The 22,190-nt window shown below is 38.2% G+C and overlaps 1 protein-coding gene across 4 annotated transcripts in view; it reads right to left on the bottom strand.

Moving 5' to 3' along the window:
* The window catches only part of APC (APC regulator of WNT signaling pathway), a 103,252-nt gene that overhangs the window by 49,941 nt on the left and 31,121 nt on the right, over window positions 1-22,190 (bottom strand). For 3 of the 4 annotated variants that reach the window (XM_065861175.2, XM_065861174.2, XM_065861176.2), the window contains exons 2-3: window positions 20,026-20,178; window positions 617-701 (exon numbers count right to left, since the gene is read on the bottom strand). In XM_065861175.2, coding sequence (XP_065717247.1) covers window positions 617-701; window positions 20,026-20,160 — 220 coding nt within the window. In that variant the 5' untranslated portion in view covers window positions 20,161-20,178. Of the gene's footprint in view, window positions 1-616; window positions 702-20,025; window positions 20,179-21,055; window positions 21,075-22,190 lie in introns of those variants that run through there. The other variant, XM_071802444.1, reaches the window with a different exon arrangement.

Genomic DNA, 22,190 nt, shown 5'->3' with positions numbered 1-22,190 from the left:
TTCTTAATAGCTTCTTCCTCAGAGACCCTGCAGATGCTTCATTGTCACGTAAATGATGACAACTCTGTTCACCAAATGGCCCATAAACACAGACATTCCATATGACATTTCTGGTTCAGTGGCAGGGATAATGGATGTATACATGGAGTATCAGTGGCCTGGGCTTGCTTTGCACATCCCATATAATGGGATGGTGCACATTCCAACACATGCTCTAGGGAAGGGGGCATCCATTTGCAGCATGACAGACACAATTCCAGTAATACGACATGGAGGAGGCAGTGCATCCAAACAAGTTTAGAAAATTGGTGTAGCTAATCCATCATTAATTTAAACAAATGTATTTTTTCTGAAGAACTGAATGACATGCAAGTTATACCAAAAGCAATTCATATGAATCCCTAAAGTAATAGTAGCAAAAGCACATAAAGCAGCATAGGAACTTTTTTTTTTGAGAATGTGTCTTAAAATGTTTAGCAAAAATAACAGGCACTGAGTCTGTCCCTAATCAAAGGCAGCATTGGAAAGAAGATGCAGCTGAGTTAGAAAATTTTATCTCAAAGAACAAACAACTGAGAAACAAATGAACCTACTTACAATATAACTATGCATTTACCTTTAAGTCGTTCCAGTAAGTCTATTTGTCCAGAAGACACCATTGCTTCATCTTCAATACTTCCTTGTAGCTGTTTCAGCACCTCCTGTAAGAAATTAAGCTTAATTAAGAAATCTTTACAACAATAAACCACAAGGTAAATATATATTTTTCTGCCCTTCAGTGCACATTTCTGTAACAGCTACTGAGATGCTGTTACAACGTATATTTTGTGTAATCAATGATCAAGTGTTATACCTTTAACTGCCATCAAATATAATCCACAGAATTTCCCCGAACAGTCATGATGCAAAGTATACCCCTCAATAATTCATTCTCTCTGATAGTCTAATCTATTGGCTTATTTAAAAGTTCTTAAAGTGAATACCAGTTATTTTGAGTTTACAGATGGAGAAATGAAAGCAGAGAGAAATTAGTTAGATTTCTCCATTTGTGCACCTGAAGATAACCTTGTAAAAATGAAACCTGGATATGTAACTAAAAGTAACAAAATTATCTTGAGCGTCACATTTTTTAAATCTCAAATATAACAGAGCAGAAGTAATCCCTCAGATTTATCTTCTACAATGCCTTAGCACCAGTATAAACCAGCAAGAGTAGTCACATTATTCTTACTACTGCTACCACTACCAATGCTACAACCACCACACCTATGAGGAAAAGACTTAAAATTCCTTCATGGTGTAATATTATTCGGCTAATTACTACTACTACTACTACCAGCACACCTTCAAGAAAGAGGTTTAGAACTCCTTCTTGCAGCTGAAGCTTTAAAGCCAAGAACATTGCTGTGTGCTACTGAAACTATGTATGATAAAATTATACAGCTGAAGGAATATACTTCTAATGCACAAAAAGAATTATAATAAACAATGACTGCTACACTAAAAGGGTCTTGTAGGCCCCCACGTTTGTAATGCTTAGTGGCCTAAATTCAGAGAGAAAACCAAATGCAAGTTAGGGAATGCCTCTTCTATATCATAATGGCAGATACATCAATAGCAAAAATAAATTGAAAAGACTGGCCACAAAGCTAAAAGCCCTTACAGGAATTTAAAATACAATTTTTCATACTGTGCCATAGAAAGTATTTTTAGAAACAGCAATAGTCAAGAAATTAAAACAATTCTGAATAATGAAACATAGTTCATACTTTTCATAGATAGACTCTACAATCAGAATTGTACTTTCTGACCAGACCTGAAAATTAATGAATTTTAAATAATTTAAAATATGTCCACATGACTATTTTGCTTTTTTAAGAGCCTAGCATACCATACTGTCAACATTAATGGTTCTTGCATCTTGTACAGATGGTAACCTTAAAATGCATTTTGCTTTTTTCAAAGGAAAAAAAATAACAGCATCTGTAAGTAAAGACACTCTTCAAACAAACACACTAGTGAGCATTCCTGTATTCAAAATGGTGTTCCTTGCACAGAGACAGAGGAAAGAAAAAAAAAAAAAAGGGGAGGGTGGGCAGGGCAGGGGAGGAAAGAAAAGTATTTTGAGTAAAGAACTAGAGAGGGTTCTGGAGAAATAATCTGCAAACACTAGACTAAGAGCACATGGTAGCAGCACAATCGCTGCTGCCATCAACCATGTAATGAGATGCCAGTACTGTAGGAAGAGTAATATTGAAGTACTGACACACTAATTATGTTTATACTGTTTTGTGGAAATAACCTTGCAGGTGAACTTGAGGCCAGATTTCCCAGTTTACATGTTGTTCGACTGGAGTTGAGGTGCATGTCCGCATTTACATTTTAATTTGGATCAGCCTGATGCCAGACTCCCATCTGCCCAACCAACTGCACTTGTTTCACGTTGCAGGGTGACTGTGAAGTGTGAACTGAATTCTATTCCAAGCAAACAAAGCCAGCAATTACACTCAAGACTGTTAATGGGCATTCACACCACAAAACCTGGCTGGAGCTAGTCCAAAAAGAAAATCCCCTGCAACATATATAGTATACACATTGAGTCCTTCACATAATTTGTCACAGATCTGCTCTTACTGCACTACCTGATAATGCTGGCACAGCCTTCAGGATCACGTCTGGTGTGATAAAACCACTGTTTTCAGAAACACATATCCACTGAGCTTTTGCTTTTAAGTACATCCAAGGGCATCTTCTTTAGCCATATGGCCCAGCCAACTCTATACATAACATCTGCCTTGTCAGCAAAGTTAGACAAACAAGTAATCTGGTGTTTTTCAAAGGAGGACTCCTACATTATCTAACATAAGGGCAGATAACATTTGCAGACATCAGTCTTAGTTTAAAAGCCTAAAAGGGCAACGTGGATATGTGGAGTGGTCCTGGGAGTTTTACAGGCTTCTTAAAGACCTGTCAACTCAGTTAAAATTAGTAATAACTAATGAATCCCTTTCCTCTGAGAACAGCACCTTGGTGCAAGGAAAAAACCCAACCCGAAATTCCAATGCCTCCTCCTGTTCCCTTCCTAGAAGCCCATTTCTCACCTCTCTGCGTGGCAGTTCTGCTATGTCAGAAATGGTAACTTCAGAATACTTTCCTACATAACAAGTCTTCCTGCTTCAGAAGCCAACACGAACAGTTAAATGGAAACAGTATCACCTTTTCCTGTGCTACTAAATTACACAAGTGAAGTGTCCAGGCAGATAGGGACTGTGCTTTCTGAATACTGGCAACAGTTAAAACACTAGCATACTGGATCATCTTTAACAATTTTCTCTGCTACAATTCATTAAGTTGTAACTTCCAGATTTTAAATTATTCCCTTTTCTTCAACATCACATGCATTTTTTTCCAAGCTAGTAGGTAAAGCATTCTTTTCTATTTTTCCTTGCTTCTTTTCTATAATATCATTGCTAAGGTAACAACGCTATTATGGATGCTATGACATCAGTTTCAAACTCAATCACGGCACACTTTGAAATCTAAGCTGACGAAGCAGACAAAGGTTAGAGAGGCAGATGCAGCCTCCGGGACAAGTACTGGTAGAAAACGAGGCAGTGTGCCAAAATGACAAATTGGGGAATTTACAGTTTTATTTGAATAAAGGAACAGAAAAGCCTTCTGCAACAACCCATTTGGAGAAACACAAGTTATCTATTACTGTGATAATGCACATTTCTGTTTATTCATTTATTATAACTCCAGGACTCAACACTGATGCTGCTTACGTAGAGTTCTCCCATTTTTTTCCCCCATCCGGGTTTTGTTAAAAACAAGACCAGCTCCCTTTTAGTGATTTTTCTTTCAGCTATGTTCTTCTAGGTGGCTGTACTTTTCTGAGTTTTAGCCTGCATATTTTTCCTAGGATGCTGTACTTGGTGCTGATAAGAGACCAATGGAATGCTGAAGAAGCTCGTGTTTAGATTTATTGCTATGGTAGCTAAGAAAGACTGATAAGTTTTCCCACGTTCTGTTGTGAGAAGGGTGTGTTTGAGGAGGGGTGGATGGAACAGGTGACTAGAACTGACCAACGGAAGTATTCCATCCCATAATCATTATACCTCCTATATAAGAGGGCGATCACGAGGGTCAAGTTATCTTCGACCATTGCTGGCATCTAGAGAGGACCCTGCCAGTCTGCCTGTGATCTACAGGCCTCAGGCCCTGCATGCTGCAACCAGGTTCCAGTTTGCTGTGAAGTCCCGCCCGTGACTTCCACAGGGACCTGAGCTGCAGCTGCTGGAGCCACCAGCTCCACACACCCAGCTCCTGCTGCTGGAGTGGCCAATGCCACTCTCCAACTAACTCTAAGTCTTTCTTCCTTTCCCCTTATCTTTCTTATCATCTTTCTGATCTAAGGGAAGGGGTGGTGAGAAGTAAAGGGGATAACAGGGAGCATCTGCCACGGTTTATTGCCGCCTTGCCTTAAACCTTGACACCCCCCAAGATTAATACAGTGTTTTGAAACAGTACTTTTCCATAATAATTTTATATTACTTTTGATATCATGTCTGCTAAATAGTATAAAATATATTAGTAGTGGTTTATAGCATTATACTACACAAATTCTTTACTTAGTGACTTACTGATAAAGCACATAAACATAAATGTACCTATAAGGAAGGCTGAAAAACTTCTTTTCTGTTCTTTTAAAGAATGTAATTCAAATTATTTTAATGGTCACTTAAATATAACCTAGTTCATCTTGTCCTGCAGAAGAAGTACAAATGAATGCTTTTGGAAATGGACAAGTCCCTACGACTCATCATAATTTTAAAAGGTTTCTGTCTTCACAGTCTTTGGACTGTGAAGTACAGAAACAATGTCACTTGGTTTTGTTTGTTTGTACTCCATGAATACAGTCCTGACCTTATAACTACTTCACAAACAAATAAAACTGATCAGACCCATCAGCAGGTGACTGGAAAACTACTGAGAAGAAAAGCACCTTAATTAACAGTACATGCACCCAGTTAAGCAGTAATGGTTGTCAATAAAATTGCTTAAGGGCTGTGAATTTGATCAAGCTGTTAATAAAGAACAAAACTGTAGGGGAACAACACTAACAATGCCAGATTTAAAATCCCCGTGAGTTAAGATCCAAAAGTACACTCAATTTTTAGGAATACAGGTATAAATATTAATATCTAGAAATATTTCAATATATAGTATCTGTAAAAAGACATTCTGGTTTAGTCATATACCTCTCCTTTGTCAGGAAGGTGCACTCATGACAATTCAAAAAAATCAGGTACATTTGGTTTTCTATAAACATTACTTGCTCGAAGATCCACCCCCTGTCCCAAAACGGAAAGAACTTTATCACTAGTATTCACTTTTCAAAGGGTTTTGTGTATTCAGCAAATGTCAGAACGCGTGAAAATCATCACGAAAATTAAATACATTAAATTGCTGGAAGCAATACACCAGGCCAGTATCAGCTGGAACAGTAAGCAAACAAAAGGTTTTGAAATTTTCTGGACCTTTTAAAGGTAAGCATGAGTCTACACTTAAAAAGACTTCCAACAAATGCTATTCTATCCATCAATTTTAGTAAGACACTTCATACCTGTTCATCCTTTTAAGCTAATAACTATACTTGGGCCTGTATAGAGAGACATTTCTGTCATCTACATATATATATATATATACACACACACACAGACTTCACTGTGTATTTTCTTTCATGTTTGTAAACAAAATCCAAATTGAAATATCCTTCAGTTTAGGTTTTTTATGTTACACTTCCCTTGGTTACCACTATATTTACAGCATTTGAGTATAAAAATAAGCGTAATTGCACAAATATAGAAAGTGTTTACTATTTCAGACAGCAATTGAACATCTACGCACCACACTGGTTGGCAATAATGCACACTGAATGATTCAGAACTATTATTTTTAACCAAATCAACAGTATTTTTGAATGAGAATATTCCTGACAGAATTTGTGCTCATATCACACAGTATCACAGTATGTTTGGGATTGTAAGGGACCTCAGAGGATCATCTAGTCCAAACCCCCTGCCAGAGCAGGAACGCCTAGGTGAGGTCACACAGAAACATGTCAAGGCGGGTTTTGAGTGTCTCCAGGGAAGGAGACTCCACAACCCCCCTGGGCAGCCTGTTCCAGTGCTCCGTCACCCTCACTGAGAAGAAGTTTCTTCTCAAATTTAAGTGGAACCTCTTGTGTTCCAGCTTGACCCCATTAGCCCTTGTCCTATCATTGTTTGCCACCGAGAAGAGCCTGGCTCCATCCTCATGGTACTCACCTTTTATATACTCATAGATATTAATAAGGTCCCCCCTTAGCCTCCTCTTCTCCAAACTAAAGAGACCCAGATCCCTCAGCCTTTCTTCATAAGGGAGGTGCTCCTCTCCCTTCATCATCTTGGTTGCCCTGCACTGTACTCTCTCCAGCAGTTCCCTGTCCTTCTTGAACTGAGGAGCCCAGAACTGGACACAGTATTCCAGATGGGTTCTATCCAGGGCAGAGTAGAGGGGAAGGAGGACCTCTCTCAACCTACTAACCACCCCCCTTCTAATACACCCCAGGACGCCATTGGCCTTCCTGGCCACAAGGGCACAGTGCTGGCTCATGGTCATCCTCTTGTCCACCAGGATCCCCAGGTCCCTTTCCCCTACACTGTTCTCTAATATGTCATTCCCCAGCCTATACTGGAACCTGGGGTTGTTCCTGCCCAGATGCAGGACTCCACATTTCCCCTTGTTAAATTTCATCAGGTTATTCCCCGCCCAACTCTCCAGCCTGTCCAGGTCCCGCTGGATGGCAGCACAGCCTTCTGGAGTGTCAGCCACTCCTCCCAGCTTAGCGTCACCAGCAAACTTGGTATTAGTACACTCAATTCCCTCGTCTAAATCGTTAATGAATATATTGAATAATATTGGCCCCAGTACTGACCCCTGAGGCACTCCACTAGATACAGGCCTCCAACTAGACTCCACACCATTGCCTACCACTCTCTGGCTTCTCTCCTTAAGCCAGTTTGCAATCCACCTCACTACTCTATTGTCCAGACCACACCTCCTCAACTTAGCAACTAGGATGCTATGGGAGACTGTGTCAAACGCTTTGCTGAAGTCAAGGTAGACCACATCTACCGCTCTGCCATCATCCATTCACCTTGTTACATTCTCATAAAAGGCTATGAGGTTGGTCAAGCATGACTTACCGTTAGTAAAGCCATGCTGACTGCCCATAATGACCCTCTTATGCTTGATATGCCTTGAGATGGCAACAAAGACAAGCCATTCCATTACTTTCCCAGGGATGGACCCGGGTCCTCCTTCTTGCCCTTTTTGAAGACCGGAGTGACATTTGCTTTCCTCCAATCCTCAGGCACCTCTCCCGTTTCCCAAGAGTTGGCAAAGATGATGTAGAGCGGTCCAGCAATGACTTCAGCCAGCTCCCTCAGCACCCGCGGATGCATCCCATCTGGACCCATGGATTTATGGATGTCCAGACTATTTAATTGCTCCCTAACCCAGTCTTCATCAACTAAAGCAAACTCCTCCATTGACCTGGCTTCATCCGGGGCCTCAGGGGTACAGAGCTCCCCAGGACAGCCTCCAGCAGAGTAGACAGAGACAAAGAAGGCATTCAGTAATTCTGCCTTCTCTGTATCTTCTGTCACCACGGCACCCACCCCATTCATCAGTGGGCCTACATTGCCTATGGTGTTAGTTTTATCTGTTATGTATTTGAAAAAGCTCTTTTTGCTGTCCTTGACCCCTCTCACCAGCTGTAATTCTAAGGAGGCCTTGGCTATCCTAGCTGCCTTCCTACATCCTCTAACAGCAGCCTTATATTCCTCCCAAGTGGCCAGCTCCTGCTTCCATGACCTGTAAAGTTGCCTCTTCTGCTTGAGCATACCCAACAGATCCCTATTTAACCACGCAGGTCTCCTGTCTTCCTTCCTTGACTTCCTACATGTGGGGATGCTCTGATCCTGAGCATGGAAGAAGCAATCTCTGAATGCCACCCAGCTATCTTGGGTCCCTTTTCCTTCAAGCAGTTTTGCCTATGGAATTTCCCCCAACAATTGCTTGAAAAGGCCGAAGTTAGCCCTGCTAAAGTCCAGGATTGCAATTCTACTTATTGCCCTGGTCCTACCACACAAGATGCTGAACTCCACCATCTCGTGGTCACTGCAACCCAGGCAGCCCTCAACCTTTACCGCTTCAACCAGACCCTCCTTGTTAGTGAGGATGAGATCGAGCATGTTTTTAAATCAATATTCTGAAAACTTAACATACACTCTAAACTGGAAGTGATTTCTGAAGTTCAACCTGGTGTTGGACATTGTTTCAATTACTACTGGTTTAAAAGGGCAGGAAAAAAGTAACATACTAAAAGCACATCCATCACTCAACAAAACCATTAGATATCAAAACAGCGGGGCAGACAGACACCAGAATACTATTTTCTATACATTTATAAGCAGCATAAACTTAAGTTCAAGGTCCTACATGACCCCTTATAACTATATGAACTTGACATTGACTTAATACTGTCACACTCACAGGGAACAAGTGAGAGCTACGGAAAAGGCCCTTTACTCCCATACATTTTTGCAAATTACACTGCTAGTTAATCAAGTTTGGTAGGAGCCCTTCTAATTGCGTGAAGCACCAAGCAAACACTCTGGTTGCTCAGCCCTATAACAAGGTCCAAATGATGACAGCAATGATGACAGTACTGCTAACCGAGGTGAAACACTGCAGCAACTCAACTTTTAACCTCGTAGAAAGTGTTTGTTAGTGAAATGATGTTGTTCATTTCAATTTCCAACAATGTCATTTTCTAAAAGAAAAATATACACCCCGTGCCAGCATGGTCAAGAGCTGTCACCTGCTGTAACCACATACTGAAGTCTACTAAGTTGTTAGTGAAGCCCACTGTCAGATCAACTAATGTTATCTGATTTTATGCTCAGAAAGAATGCTGTCTGAAGTAATGTCAGCAACTATATATAACACCACCTAAATGCTAAAAAAAAAAAAATATATTTCCAACCAATTTCAATAATGGTAGAATCTTTAGAATCACAAAGATAATGCTAAAATATTACTTCTTGTGAAATCATACCAACAAACCTAAGACGACACAAATCAAAGACAATATTGCTGTTCCTTATTTATTGCTTCAATACTCTGATACTTTATATGCCTGCATTTTGTAGCATGCTAAATGACTTTTGTAACGACATTTTTAGTTCACATATAAAGAATTATTTGGAAATGTCTAACTGCATTAGTTGTGCAGTCACCAAATAGAAGTAGGTCCCAGAATTCATAATTTGATTCAATTTGAAAAAAATCAGTTCACCTTATGGGAGTCTCTTCCACTCACACATAAGAATTTATCAAATGAATAAAACACACTAATGTTTTCAAAATTACTTTTATTTTCCACGGTATTTTCAGACGATCTATCCATCGCACTATCCTTTGCATATTTACTGCAATACCAGTAGTCTTCTATCCTGTGCCACAATCCTGATCTGACAGTCCCCTTTACGTGTCTTGAGACTCACATAATCTCTTCCCTCCTGAAAGGCATGGGTGTGTGGGGCACCACAAAAACATTACGCATGTGTGAAATCCAGCTCAGAGTAAGGGAATTTATTTGAGAAAGAAGATTAAAGTTCCCATTATGAAAAAAAAAAAACAAAAGGGCAAAAAAGCAGCATGTAATATTTCCTATGTCAACCATGATCACAGTTTTCCCTTGAAAGAAGATAAAGACTTCAGTTCAAGCACTAACACATGGCGAAAGGGCGCATTCAAAGTAAGTGGAAAACAACCGTACACTGGAAAGAAAATACCAGATGAATTCACACAGCACAAGCTACAGGAGCTCAAAATTTAGCACCTATTCCATAAAGATTTATACAGGCAAAGAATATTACTGCTGAATCAATGCCTTTCCACCCTGTCTGTTCATCAAACAATGCATTTGTTGAAAAACACTGGAAAAAAATACTATTTCCATGAGTCAAAAGTAAAATGTTTAGAAATTTAGCCTTAAATGAGGCATTGTTTATATCAATGGAAGATTGCTAGGCAGCAAAAAGATAGTAGCCAGTACTCTGCCGACTTGTCCCTAAGAATTCTCCAAATTAACCATCTTTCTGTCTAAGGCTATATACGCAGCTAGTTTCACTCTCATACTAGACTAGCCAGCTATTATCATGCACAGCAAAGACTGTTCTTGTAGGCACTTCAATAAAACAAACATGAAGACTTGTCTCGTACAGCTACTCAAAGAACAAAAACAAGGTGCCACCACATTCTGTCCATTTTTATCCCAGCTGTTTCACAGAATGGGATGAATACAAAGCTAAAAGATGCTTTCACCATGAGCAGGCATATATGCGTATCTGCTGCGCAAATGCCTATACGGCCAAACATTTGGAAGAGGACCTGACTTTCAAAGTGTCAGATCCTATGCTATTATATTTTAAAAGGTCTCCCTTATTAAGTAGCCATAATGTGAAATTTCTACATCTAGATGATTCACTACAGTGCACAAAGACGACTTGTAGCGAATTTTTAAAATCTGTATCATTTCAGTGTACTAAATATAATTCAGTTACATTGAAAGCAAAATATACAGTACTATTGCATCAAAATATTTTGCTAAGTTGTACTGAATGTAATTGGATTTTGAGCACTGTCTGCCTGGGATGCCACAGCACTATGTGAGATCTATATCCCACAATTCTCAATGGATTCTCTGCTACCAGGTGAGCTCTCTCCCAACAGTGTTTCTGATGGTGACTCTAGTCATGCAATTCCCATGATGTACGGAACCCCGACATAGCAAGACCACCGTTCATTCAAGGAGACACAGTTTGGCTAAGAAATTCAGCTGGCAGAAAAGCATGGAGTTTTAGTCTAGTTTTAATACTGTAAACAATAAATAAATAAATAAATTTCCTGCAGCCTGCACTTCTGTCAAGAAGTAACTTTCAAGAGAAATATCTAACCCTCTACAGATCATTACATACATGAAAATATGTGTTTAAAAACTCCATTTGCAGATGTAGATTAGAAAACAAGACTATTTTATACAACAGTATATTTTCAGCCTGTGAGCATTCAGCATGCTAACTTTGGAAGATTTTTTTGTAGAATAACTGAAATGGTATCATAGGATGTACAAACCAGCTGACAGAATCAGGGTGGCATCACTTATCGTAATGCTGGCATTTCATTAATATTTGAATGCGCAAAGTCAAACAGAATGCATTTTAAGTCTTCTTTGGTGCTATTTTTTTAATCTAAAGATTAAAACAAGATACAAACAAGAATTTCACAGTAATTAATTTATGCTTTTGATTCATTGATTCCCTGCCATAGCTTCCTTGGCAAAACCAGGAAACTTGTGACACAAACTTCTCATTTGCTTGAGTTGTTCTTCAAAACACTTCCAGTTCCTTCTAAATGTCTCTTTATTATCTGCTGGAATTTATGTTCCTACTTAGAGCTCCCCAAAAGCTGGGCCACAACAAAATTCAGTGAAGTATCAACAAATTCAAGACAAAGCCTCTACTGTCTGCCAGACAGAGCAGGTGTCACAACAAGCTTTAAAAAAAAAAAAAATAATAATAATGACGTTCAGAGAAACGCCAAAAAATCAGTCAGACAAAATGAAGTTGGCGCATTAGAGTTGGCTGGAAGATGCTGGCAAACAATGCCAGGACAAGGACAGATTCAATACAGGCACCACTTTCTGAGGTACACTACTTGCATGGTAATGAGCAAATGAAAAGCGGGATAGAAGGTTCTCATCAGTTGGTTGACACATAGGCTAATTAAGGAGGGAAAATTTATGTCCAACTGCTGCAAGTAGCAAGCAAAAAGAGAAGTTTCTTTCACTGCCATCTGTATTCAGGTAAACCGGATTCTCCACCAAAAAGCTGAAAGCCAGGCATGCTCAGGCAGAACTAGGATAATGCAAAAAAAGGAAGAAAAGAAAAAAAAAAAGCCAGAACTGAAGGACACAGTGAAGACAGGTTACGTGTCTGCAGCACTACAGTCCTGACATCACAGGATGACCCTGATGCTTTGCAACTGCTTCATTAATTGTAAAGTAACTGTGGGATCACATTGGCAACTTACTGGGTCGGGGCAACCCCCAGTGTCAATATAGGCTGGGGGATGAAGGGGTTGAGAGTGGATGAAAACCTGGACATGAGCTGGCGATGTGCACTGGTAGCCCAGAAAGCAAACTGTATCCCGGGTTGCATCAAAAGGAGCATGGCTAGCAAGTCAAGGGAGGTGATTCTGCCCCTCTGCTCCGCTCTGGTGAGACCCCACCTAGAGTGCTGTGTTCAGCTCAGGAGCCCTCAGCACAAGAAAGACATGGATCTGCTGGACATGCGCCAGAGGAAGCCACAAAAGTTATCAGAGGGCTGGAACAGCTCTGCTGCGAGGACAGGCTGAGAGAGTTGGGGTTGTTCAGCCTGGGGAAGAGAAGGCTCTGGGGAGACTTTATCGCAGCCTTTCAGTCCTTAAAAAGAGCCTACAAGAAAGATGGGGATGGACTTTTCAGCAGGGCATGTTACAATGGGATAAGGGGTAATGGTTTTAAACTATAGGAGGGGAGATTCAAGCTAGATCTGAGGAAGAAATTTTTTACAATGAGGTTGGTAAAACACTGGCTCAGGTTGCTCAGATTGGTGGTAGATGCCCCATCCCTGGAGACATTCAAGGCCAGGCTGGACAGGGCTCTGAGCAACCTGATCTGGTTGAAGATGTCCCTGCTCATTGCAGGGGGGTTGGACTAGATGGGCTTTGAAGGTCCCTTCCAACCCAAACTATTCTATGAAATTTTCTGGACCTTAATATAATGACGTAATAACTCTGGTTTCCTAAACACCAACCAACCAACCAACCAACAACAACAAAAAAAACCAGCAAAAACCCATGAACCAAATGAAAAATCCAAAACAAACAAAAAAAAAAACCACCCAAAACCTACCACTTTTCAATGTGACAAAGTTATCCTAGTGCCACCTCACATAGAATTTTGAAAGTTAAATTACAACACATTGTAGTCCCAGTTGACATAAGAACAAATTCTCACCAAAAATACTTTCCTGAAATCATTATCTGAAGTGTTTTTCAGGAAGACAAAAATGAACGCACTGGGGACCATGCTATTTTTCAGGTGCGCACAGCTTTATGATGCATATGCTTAGAACTACAAATTAACACTTTCTGTTGAGCTCCCAAAGAAGACTGAAGAGCTTTTAAATGAAACAAAACACTAAACTATAAACCAGGATAGTCAGCAAACCTTCTAATTAAAATATTAACCATTTGAATTTTAAAAAAACCCAACAAGCTACCTGAACAGACACTTCAGTTGCTGTTCTTGAGCCTCAGTACGACTCCCACACTGCCTGCTGTGCCCTTGCAGGGCAGATGTGAACTGCAGAGCGCTACCTGATCCGCAACGCGACTCTCCGTGGCTGGCCAGGCAGAGGTCTCAGTTTCCTACTCTACCACCGGCTCTTTGCTCCTGTCCTTCAGCCATGGGCTCCCGGGCTGCTGGCGCCCCTTCCCCCACCTCTGAAGGTCCCTCTCCTTCACAATGCTCTGGAGGCCTAGAAGGGAGGGAAATTCTTCATCCTGCTTCTTAAAGGAGCATGACCCAGCTGGGGAAAAAGAGAACAGAACCAAGAGCAAATGCGGCCCTTCACGCTTGGACAGACCAAAGGTCTCTCCATATTTACAGTATCTTAAAGACCTCCTTAAACATTGTTGCCATGCTAATTCAGAACCCCTCATTACATATATAAATTTAAGGCTGTTTTCTGTCGTGATTGGTTTACACTTTGGAGCACTGGATTTTATTTGCCAAGTACTCAGTTCAGTCACTTGATACCTTCAGACTCTTCGGCAGCTCTTCACAATTTGTGTTCATTTTTATCACACTGAAAATCAATTTTTTTAATCTCTTTTTTTTTCCAGGTAATTTATGAATATGTTGAAATGTTCTCTGCATAGTATGGAAATATCCCTATGCTTCATATGAGCAACTACTGGAAGATATCACAACACTCATTTTGATTCAAGAAGCAATTATAATACATTATGTTATATCTGACTTGACCTTTTAACAGAAATAGCATACCATATAACTCAGATTACTTGGAAATCGGATTTCCAGTGACAATTATGGAATTTGCACTAATACCGTAATGTGTAACAGGATGCACACCGAAATTCCTATCATACTAAATTAAAGATTCAGATACAATCCTTCCAAGTTATATCACAGTTTGCTTACTATGTGTAGCCTATTCACCAGAAGCAATTCCAGATCAAACATATCTATTTTAACATAAACATTTATTTTCTGTGTACTGAATGCTTTGCTTTCATAGCTTAACATAATCTTTAAATTATTTATTTCTGTATGCCCTGGTGGAACATTTTACTCCGTGCAATGTCAACTAAAAATCTTTTCTCCAAAGATAAAAGGAAAAAGCCAAAAGGCAAGATGAAGCTAGAAACACTTCCCTTTGGAAAGAGATGGGAAAGTCCTGTTATGTGACACAGTAAATATCCCGAGCAAAATGTGTGATTTCTGGTGCCTTATTATAAAAACTGTTGTCAGATTTCTGAAGATGGGATGACAAACATCGGTAATCACTGAATGTATTTATTTACCATCTCCTTGAGGAACCTCACATACAGATACATACTCACTACATACGTATGCAGCATATAACAAAACTGTTAAACTGTAAGTATCAGAGGTCTCTGTGAACATTTTGGCTTCAAATCCTAACTTGCAAACACATGGATTACAATGAGACATTGAACTAAAAATTCTTGTGCCAGTAACAACAGCATCTTCTAGCACCTTCTGTGTTTTACAATAAGGATCATTAAACACAGACAATCAGCAACAGCTGATCAGAATAAAGTACATTTCCACAGCAAAACAAATAAATGGTGGCTAAGCAGATTGTATGACCATAAAAAAAGGGTTTGGTGAGTTAAAATGTGATAATCTGCTTATCTAATCAAGGAGATATCTGATAAAAGCAGTCACACATTCCAAAAGAGAGAATGCTCCAGTGGCCATTTTAAAGCAAACGTTAAAATTTGGGCAATGGGGATAAAGAATTCTAATAGTATCTGAAATATTTTGTCACTACAAGCGTAAACTTCTAAAAAATGGATGTGATTCAGCCACTGGTAATCCTAATGTAAATGATCAACACTATTTTTTTTAAACTCTTATGGCTAATAGATCATAAAACGCTACTTCCATACAAGGTTGACAAAGAGCTCATGTCCAAAAGTGTAACAGAGTGTCAAAAAACTGCAAACTAGTTAGTTCCTGGAACTTTCTGAACATCTGTCTTCTGATTTTATAAACAAATGGATGCTAACAAACTCCAAGCTGGAAGCAGTACATTTTTCAGATTCCCCCTCTTTAATGAAACTAACAAGGTACTGTAACTGTTAAGCTGCTAACTTGCTAGTCGGTCTGCTATTCCAGTTAAGTATTTGTATATTCATCCCTTTAAACAGTCATAATAACATATTATAGGAAGTTATAGTGGCAGATAAAATGCAACAATCATATTTAATTATAAAATTACACAGTTCTAGTAAGATGTAAGTTTTCTCATTCTCACAAAATCATCATAACAGAAACAAGATGAAAAACAGGCACCACGCATCTTCTTTAGCACACTTTAATTCTGCTAATTTGAGTATTAATCAACCTCATACAGTATACACAACACTGCAATAAATCTGGGTTATTATATTCTATAGGCTAAAATATATTTTGCAACAACATAAAATTATGTTAGCTTACTATTACAGAAACACATTCAAAATCAAAATCCTCAAAAATATCTTAGCACTTGCTTTTTATTTCATCATCATCCATTCCAATACAAAAATCAGCATCACAAGATTTATCACCCTGCTGTCTAATTAGCAGAAGAAACCCACAAACATCATTCAGTCTTTGGACCTACACTGGACACCACAGTAACTAGCTCTCTAGGACTTTGTCTTTTAAACTTGAATTCCTTCAAACAAAACAACATCTAAAAAAACCCCACAGAAAATTATTAGTACTAAAACTTCTATATGAGGACAATGATCTACAAAAAAAAAAAAAAGTAGCTCATGATCTTCTGAGAACAAGAGTTGAACCATTGCCCTGTTTCTTAACAGCATCTATTTAGCTGGTTAGAACATTTGCAAAATACTTCAAGAAATCTGAATCAGTTCTGCACACAGTCTTCCTACTTTATTATTGATATGTGTGATACAATACAGAAGACATTAAATAAACTGGAATATCATACGTAGAATTTTAAGTGTACTACATAAAGAAGAAATACAGAACGTTTTGCCCTCAGCACATCACATATAATAAAGATGGCTTTCTTACACAAGGATAACACACATTACACATTGACTGTAAAATCCAGACAGAGCATGGGTGTGACAATCAAGCATGAAATTATTCTTTTGCCACTTCCTGACTACTTTGAGTTAAGATTTTATACAGGGAAAGACGCTGATATGAATTAGCTATGACATTTAAAAAAAAAAAAAAAAAAAAAGCCATCCTTAAGAGAAAACCAGTTGTCTTTTACAAGAACCAGGTGCGACAGTCTTTGTTTGCAAAGTCTGTCTCAAAATCTGAGGTCTTTTTCTGACAAAAAGTGTCCTACATTTACATGCACAAAGTACGACTGTTGACACTGGGCTGCCCTTTTGTCTCTTCATGAATTTTAACAGGTTTTGAAGTCAAATGAAACTATGTTCATTTCTTCTAAATTCATCCACAGTCTGTATTTTTGCAGTTACTGTCACTATCTACATCTAGACAATGAAACCATTCTTTATTTGTGGGTCAACATAATTATTTCATTGAGCATCAAAAAGCATATTTGTTGATTTAGAGAGAACATTTTATGATATCAAACTGCTCTGTTTCATCTGACAGCAAGAACAGAATTTCCCAAGTTAGTCATAATATGCTAAGGGATTGCTTTTGTTTGAACAGTTAATCCCTAGGACAACACTAATTAAAAAATAAAGTGGGCACTGTTTTACTAATCATTTTGGCACCCCTGTTATCACATTAATCTTTGTTAATCCATCATATTGTTGGTTTTTGGTCAGCAAATGGGTAGTTTCACTTTTAAATATGAAATTTAGCTTTAAACATGAAGCATTCAGACATTGTTTTATGTAGGTCAGTAGTAGTTTATAATAAATACATGCGCAAGATGAGCTCATGTTAAGCTTTTAATTCCAGTATGATTACATTTCTGAAATGAAGTGACTATGAAGATAAGGCACACTTATGCAACATTTTAACACTACTACTTCCAAAACCAATTTATTTAAAGATTCAATATAGTCTTCAAAATGCTCTTCCTAACTATTGGCTTTTGCAACTGATTAAACAATATAAGGAAAAAGAGGAGACACAAGCTAACACATTGACACCACAAAGAATCACTGTGAGATGTTTCTGCACTACCCCATGGATAAAAATTCACGGTGCAAGAACAGTGACGTCTGCCACAGAACGACAGCCTTTTTCCCCTCATTGCTGCTCCCCTTCTCCAACTAGTATTTGGGATTTTACCTGGTGGGAAGGGCTGCTAGAGCTCTTTGTGACATCTTACATGTTCCCAAAGGATCATTTTTTCCAAAGCATTTAAAGTGCTTATATGATAGCCAAAGGGCTTTCAATCTCCACTGCTCTGGTTCTTCTAAATACTTTTCTTGCAATAATCCCTAATTATGGCACTGGAACCATACATACCATGCAGTTTCTTTCAGTGGAACAAAGCCCATACTTTCTCCAAAAGCTTGCAAAACTAAAATTATCTCCTGACAAAACAGAATTCTGCAACAATCCCCATTAAATTTCACCCACAGACTCCAATCAGACTCCAAGATCATTCCCACATCATCCTTCAGGTTCAAGTCAAGTCAATACTCAATTTTGACCCTTTCCAAACACATCTGAAATAAACAAGTGAAAGAAACAACCTCATGGTGCAGGAGCAAGCACTCCTGAGAAACACAGCTGATTTGGATTTCTGCATAGAATATGGATTAAAAAAAAAAAAAAAAAAATCAACCAAATTAATCAGAACAATCATCCCCCAACCTATCCCCCAAAATGAAAAGAAACATATTGAGTTTGATATTTGAGCTAAAGTTTTTTTAGGATAAATTCCTTAGATGTAGAATAGCATTTCAGGAGGAGGGAGAAAAAAGTGACATCTACTCTGAATATGCCCATAACCACTGCTCTGTGGAGTGCAATAGAGCTGCTTTCTGTTTGGTGGTCTGCCAGTTTTGAAGTAAGGACAGAAAACTGTTCCACATCACAAAATAATGCCCTGGAGACCAGCTTATACAGCTGGTTTATCTCTAGGTCACTGGAAATTTAATTATCTGTACAAAAGCTAAGAGAAAAAACGACAACAACAACCACCACCAGAAAACAAACAAACACACAACCGAAAACAAACTGTATGAGGACAAAGAAGGAAACAAGACACGTTTTGCTCTTCCTTTTTCGAAGTATGAGGAAGATCATCTCTCCTTTTGTTCCCTCCCTTATTTTAGACTGCACTGACAGGGAGGGGAGTTACTGACGGATTTGTTTTAATATTATATTAAGAAAAACAGTGTAAGTGACAGAACTAGTTTTCAGATACACAACTGAGCAAACAATTTTATTTTTCCACAGCTGCTAAAGGCAACCACTTTTTCAAGCAGCTGCTGTAAAGGACTACAATTTCATTTTAATTTAGGTAGCAGACACATTTTCAACACTGCAATGCAAAGATTAAATGTATCTACAAAAATTGTGCTTTCAAGTGTTGGAACTGGTGACAGTGCTTCAGAACACTATCGTTTTTTTTTTTTTCTCCTTACAGTGAATATACAGGTCACAATCCACATGCTGGTAGAATAAAAGTTGAGTTCAAAGTATTTTTAATTGCTATATTTATCAGATTACCATATTAAAAAAATAAAGATGAGTTATAAAGGAACAATAAGTGATACGAAGATTGGAAAGAAAAGAGATGGACATGCTTAATATTTAGAATATGCCTACCCAATACAGCAGTATGAGCAGAGATACCAACAATTTGAGCCATATTAACTGAGGAACCAAAAGTAGTGTGGTTTTCCTGGTTGTTAGCAAAAGCAGCAGCATTTGTCAACTTATGAAGAGCACTACATTAATGCAGCTATAATGCTTGCGAAATTCTGCCTTGTCTAGTGCAATGGATGACACAGACGCAGCTGTGTATGAATCTTCCTACTGATCAAAATCCATTTAAATTCTACCTGAGCCTAGTGTTTCCTCTTGGAGAGGTGGCTCTGAAGGCCTACAACTAGCCAGTCAACACCAGACGGACAAAGCAGTGTGAAATTAAGTATGAAACTAGTGTTTGGGAGAGGCTGAAGAACTTGTGGTCTTATTTAAAATGAACTTTTCCTCTTGGGACATTAAATATTGTAACTGCAGTGAACTCCAAAACTTACCTTAAAATACAGAAAATCTCCACTCTCTCCCATGTTTTGAAGAGCTGAGTAATACTTGCTTTGTCAAACTATGTCATCAGACTGCACTTCGTGCTGAGAAGTATAGCAGTACTAAAACAGTAGTGCTTATCAAGGCACGCCAGAAAAGGAGCTTTGAAAATAAAAAGCTGTTTCTAAAAAAAAGTTTTGTAATATTTAAATTTTCAAATAAAATATTCACTAAGTAGATTCAATTGTTTTCCCTTACACAACTTGGAAAAGGAATTCTGTAGGAATCTAAACGCACACAAAACTTGTCGAGCAACTATCAGTCCATGACACAAAAAGCAGTAAAACAAACATTGAAGTACGGAGGCAGAGAGTTTGCAGTACCTTCATATTAGATGCCTCGGTTTCCAGTTTTGTTAGGTGATTTGAGTTATCCTCTAGTTCTTGCCGAAGGTTGGAGTTCTCCATCTTTAATGCCTCAACTTGCTTTAACAACTGATCATATGAAGCTGCAGCCATCCTGGGCTACCCTCAGCCCTAAAGAAAGAGAAAATATTAAACATTTTAGGAAAAAAATCCGAATTTATCTAACCATAAAATTATCTCTTGCTTTCTCATTTACCACTCAGCTTTCCAAACATTTAATTCATATCCATTAAACCAAACTATTAATGCCTAGAACTGATGCCAGTCAAAAGACTTTTTTCAGTGGGCTTCCATTTGATACCTGTGATTAGGCAAATGAAAGCAGTTCATTAACAATTACGTTTGGTATTAGGGGAAGCCAGAATACATGAAAGAAAGCCTTAGCGTAATACAAAAGCATCATTACTACTCATATTTCAATTTTAACACTGAGAAACTACACAGAGAATAGATCACGCTTAATCATTTTTGGATAGACAACAAGAACCACCTACCATATCTAAAAGATGTTGACTGACTACTTATTCTACGAAACAAAAGATAGTCACAGATGTTCAAAATTCCTAGGAATAGTATGCACTAGAGGAGATGTTGTATGAAAGGTAAACAGTAAATACTGAGGAACTTTAACAGAAAAAAAGCATCAAATGTAGCAGTAATCAAGTCTTATGTAAAAATACCCTCCCAGGTATAAAGATCAAACAAATACACTAAAAAAATTCCAACACAAGAAATGGTCATATTGCAAGGTAGAAGTAAAAAAAAAAAGATAAAAGGCTATTCTTGATATGAAGATATCCCATACTATTATGGGTAATACTGTAGCACAGCCCTAGAACACCATCACAATTATTCAGCTATTACAAAGGAGAAAGAAATACTCCAATTTAAATGATAAAATTCAATTTTTTTTCCCACTTTCCAAACCAAAACCCACTGGAGTTTAGATAACAATGTTAATGAAGTTAACTAAGACATGGCTAAGCACCTCTGAAGCTCTTCATAGTTGAAGCTATCAATTTCTCATTTGTCAGCCATTTAACAAAATAAAAGGAAGCTTAGCACTTCATATACGTGCAACTCAGCCTTCCAGTGTCATTCCAGGGATTTCCTAAAGTATGCAGCCTGTAACTCAAAGGAAAAAAAAATACAAAAAGCTTACAGGACAACATTCCTTTGCATAGTTACAGCAGTACTTTGGAAAACATGAAACAATTAAAAGCTCTTATTTAGCATTTTCTGTGTATTCTCTCACCAAGCCTTTGACTTCACTGCTTGTGTAACTCCTTATGTAATCAACTTTGCTCTTTCACACAATCTTAATTGAATTATCCAGCCTATTAAAAATAGGTTAAATTACTCAAAAAGGTTTTAATTCCCCAATACAAGTTTTGAAAATTGTGTTCAACCTTTCTAAATTTAATTTCAATGAAACATAAGGAATAATGCATATCATTGAAAACAGGAACAATAACAAGAGCTGTAGTGCATTTGCTTAGACTAGTTTATTTCCTTTTCAAGAAACAAGTTTTCACACCCTAAACACCTGTCATCATCAAAGACAGGAGCAGGAAGAAGCCTGTCATTTATAGAATTGTGATTTCCATGATGCTATCAATAAGCCAAAGAAAAAAATATCCCTAACAAATTTCTTCAAAATTTGGTTATGCTTTACTGGACACCTCATTTTTACAGAAATGAAGGCAATCTGCAACATATACTCTATTCTGTGAATTCTGTGCTTTTATTATCAGGCTATTTAACCTAAAAGGTGGAAAGTTCAGAGAGTTGTAACAGAAAGAAAAAAAAAAAAGGGGGAGGGAAGACTGCTTCTGTTCCATTTCATTTATGTTTTTATTTCATAAGTAACAGTTTCCATTCTTATTAATGAAACCAACAGCTGTAGTTCACATTTCCTTCCAGAACATACACTGCAGGGACAATTCTGCACAAGCCCAAGGAAAGGTAGACAGAAGTGGAAACACTTTTTCATTAGTTGTTATACATTAGTATTGTACTATAATATTGATAGAAACTGTTGGTTTTGACTCAATTATATCACACATTTATTCATTCACATCTTATTTACAGAAACCGCTGCGTGCCATGTATTTGACATGCAT

Source organism: Patagioenas fasciata, chromosome Z (genome assembly GCF_037038585.1).
Source record: "Patagioenas fasciata isolate bPatFas1 chromosome Z, bPatFas1.hap1, whole genome shotgun sequence".
Lineage (NCBI taxonomy): Eukaryota > Metazoa > Chordata > Aves > Columbiformes > Columbidae > Patagioenas > Patagioenas fasciata.
The sequence above is the reverse complement of the archived record's forward strand: the minus strand, read 5'-3'. Positions and strand labels throughout refer to the sequence as shown.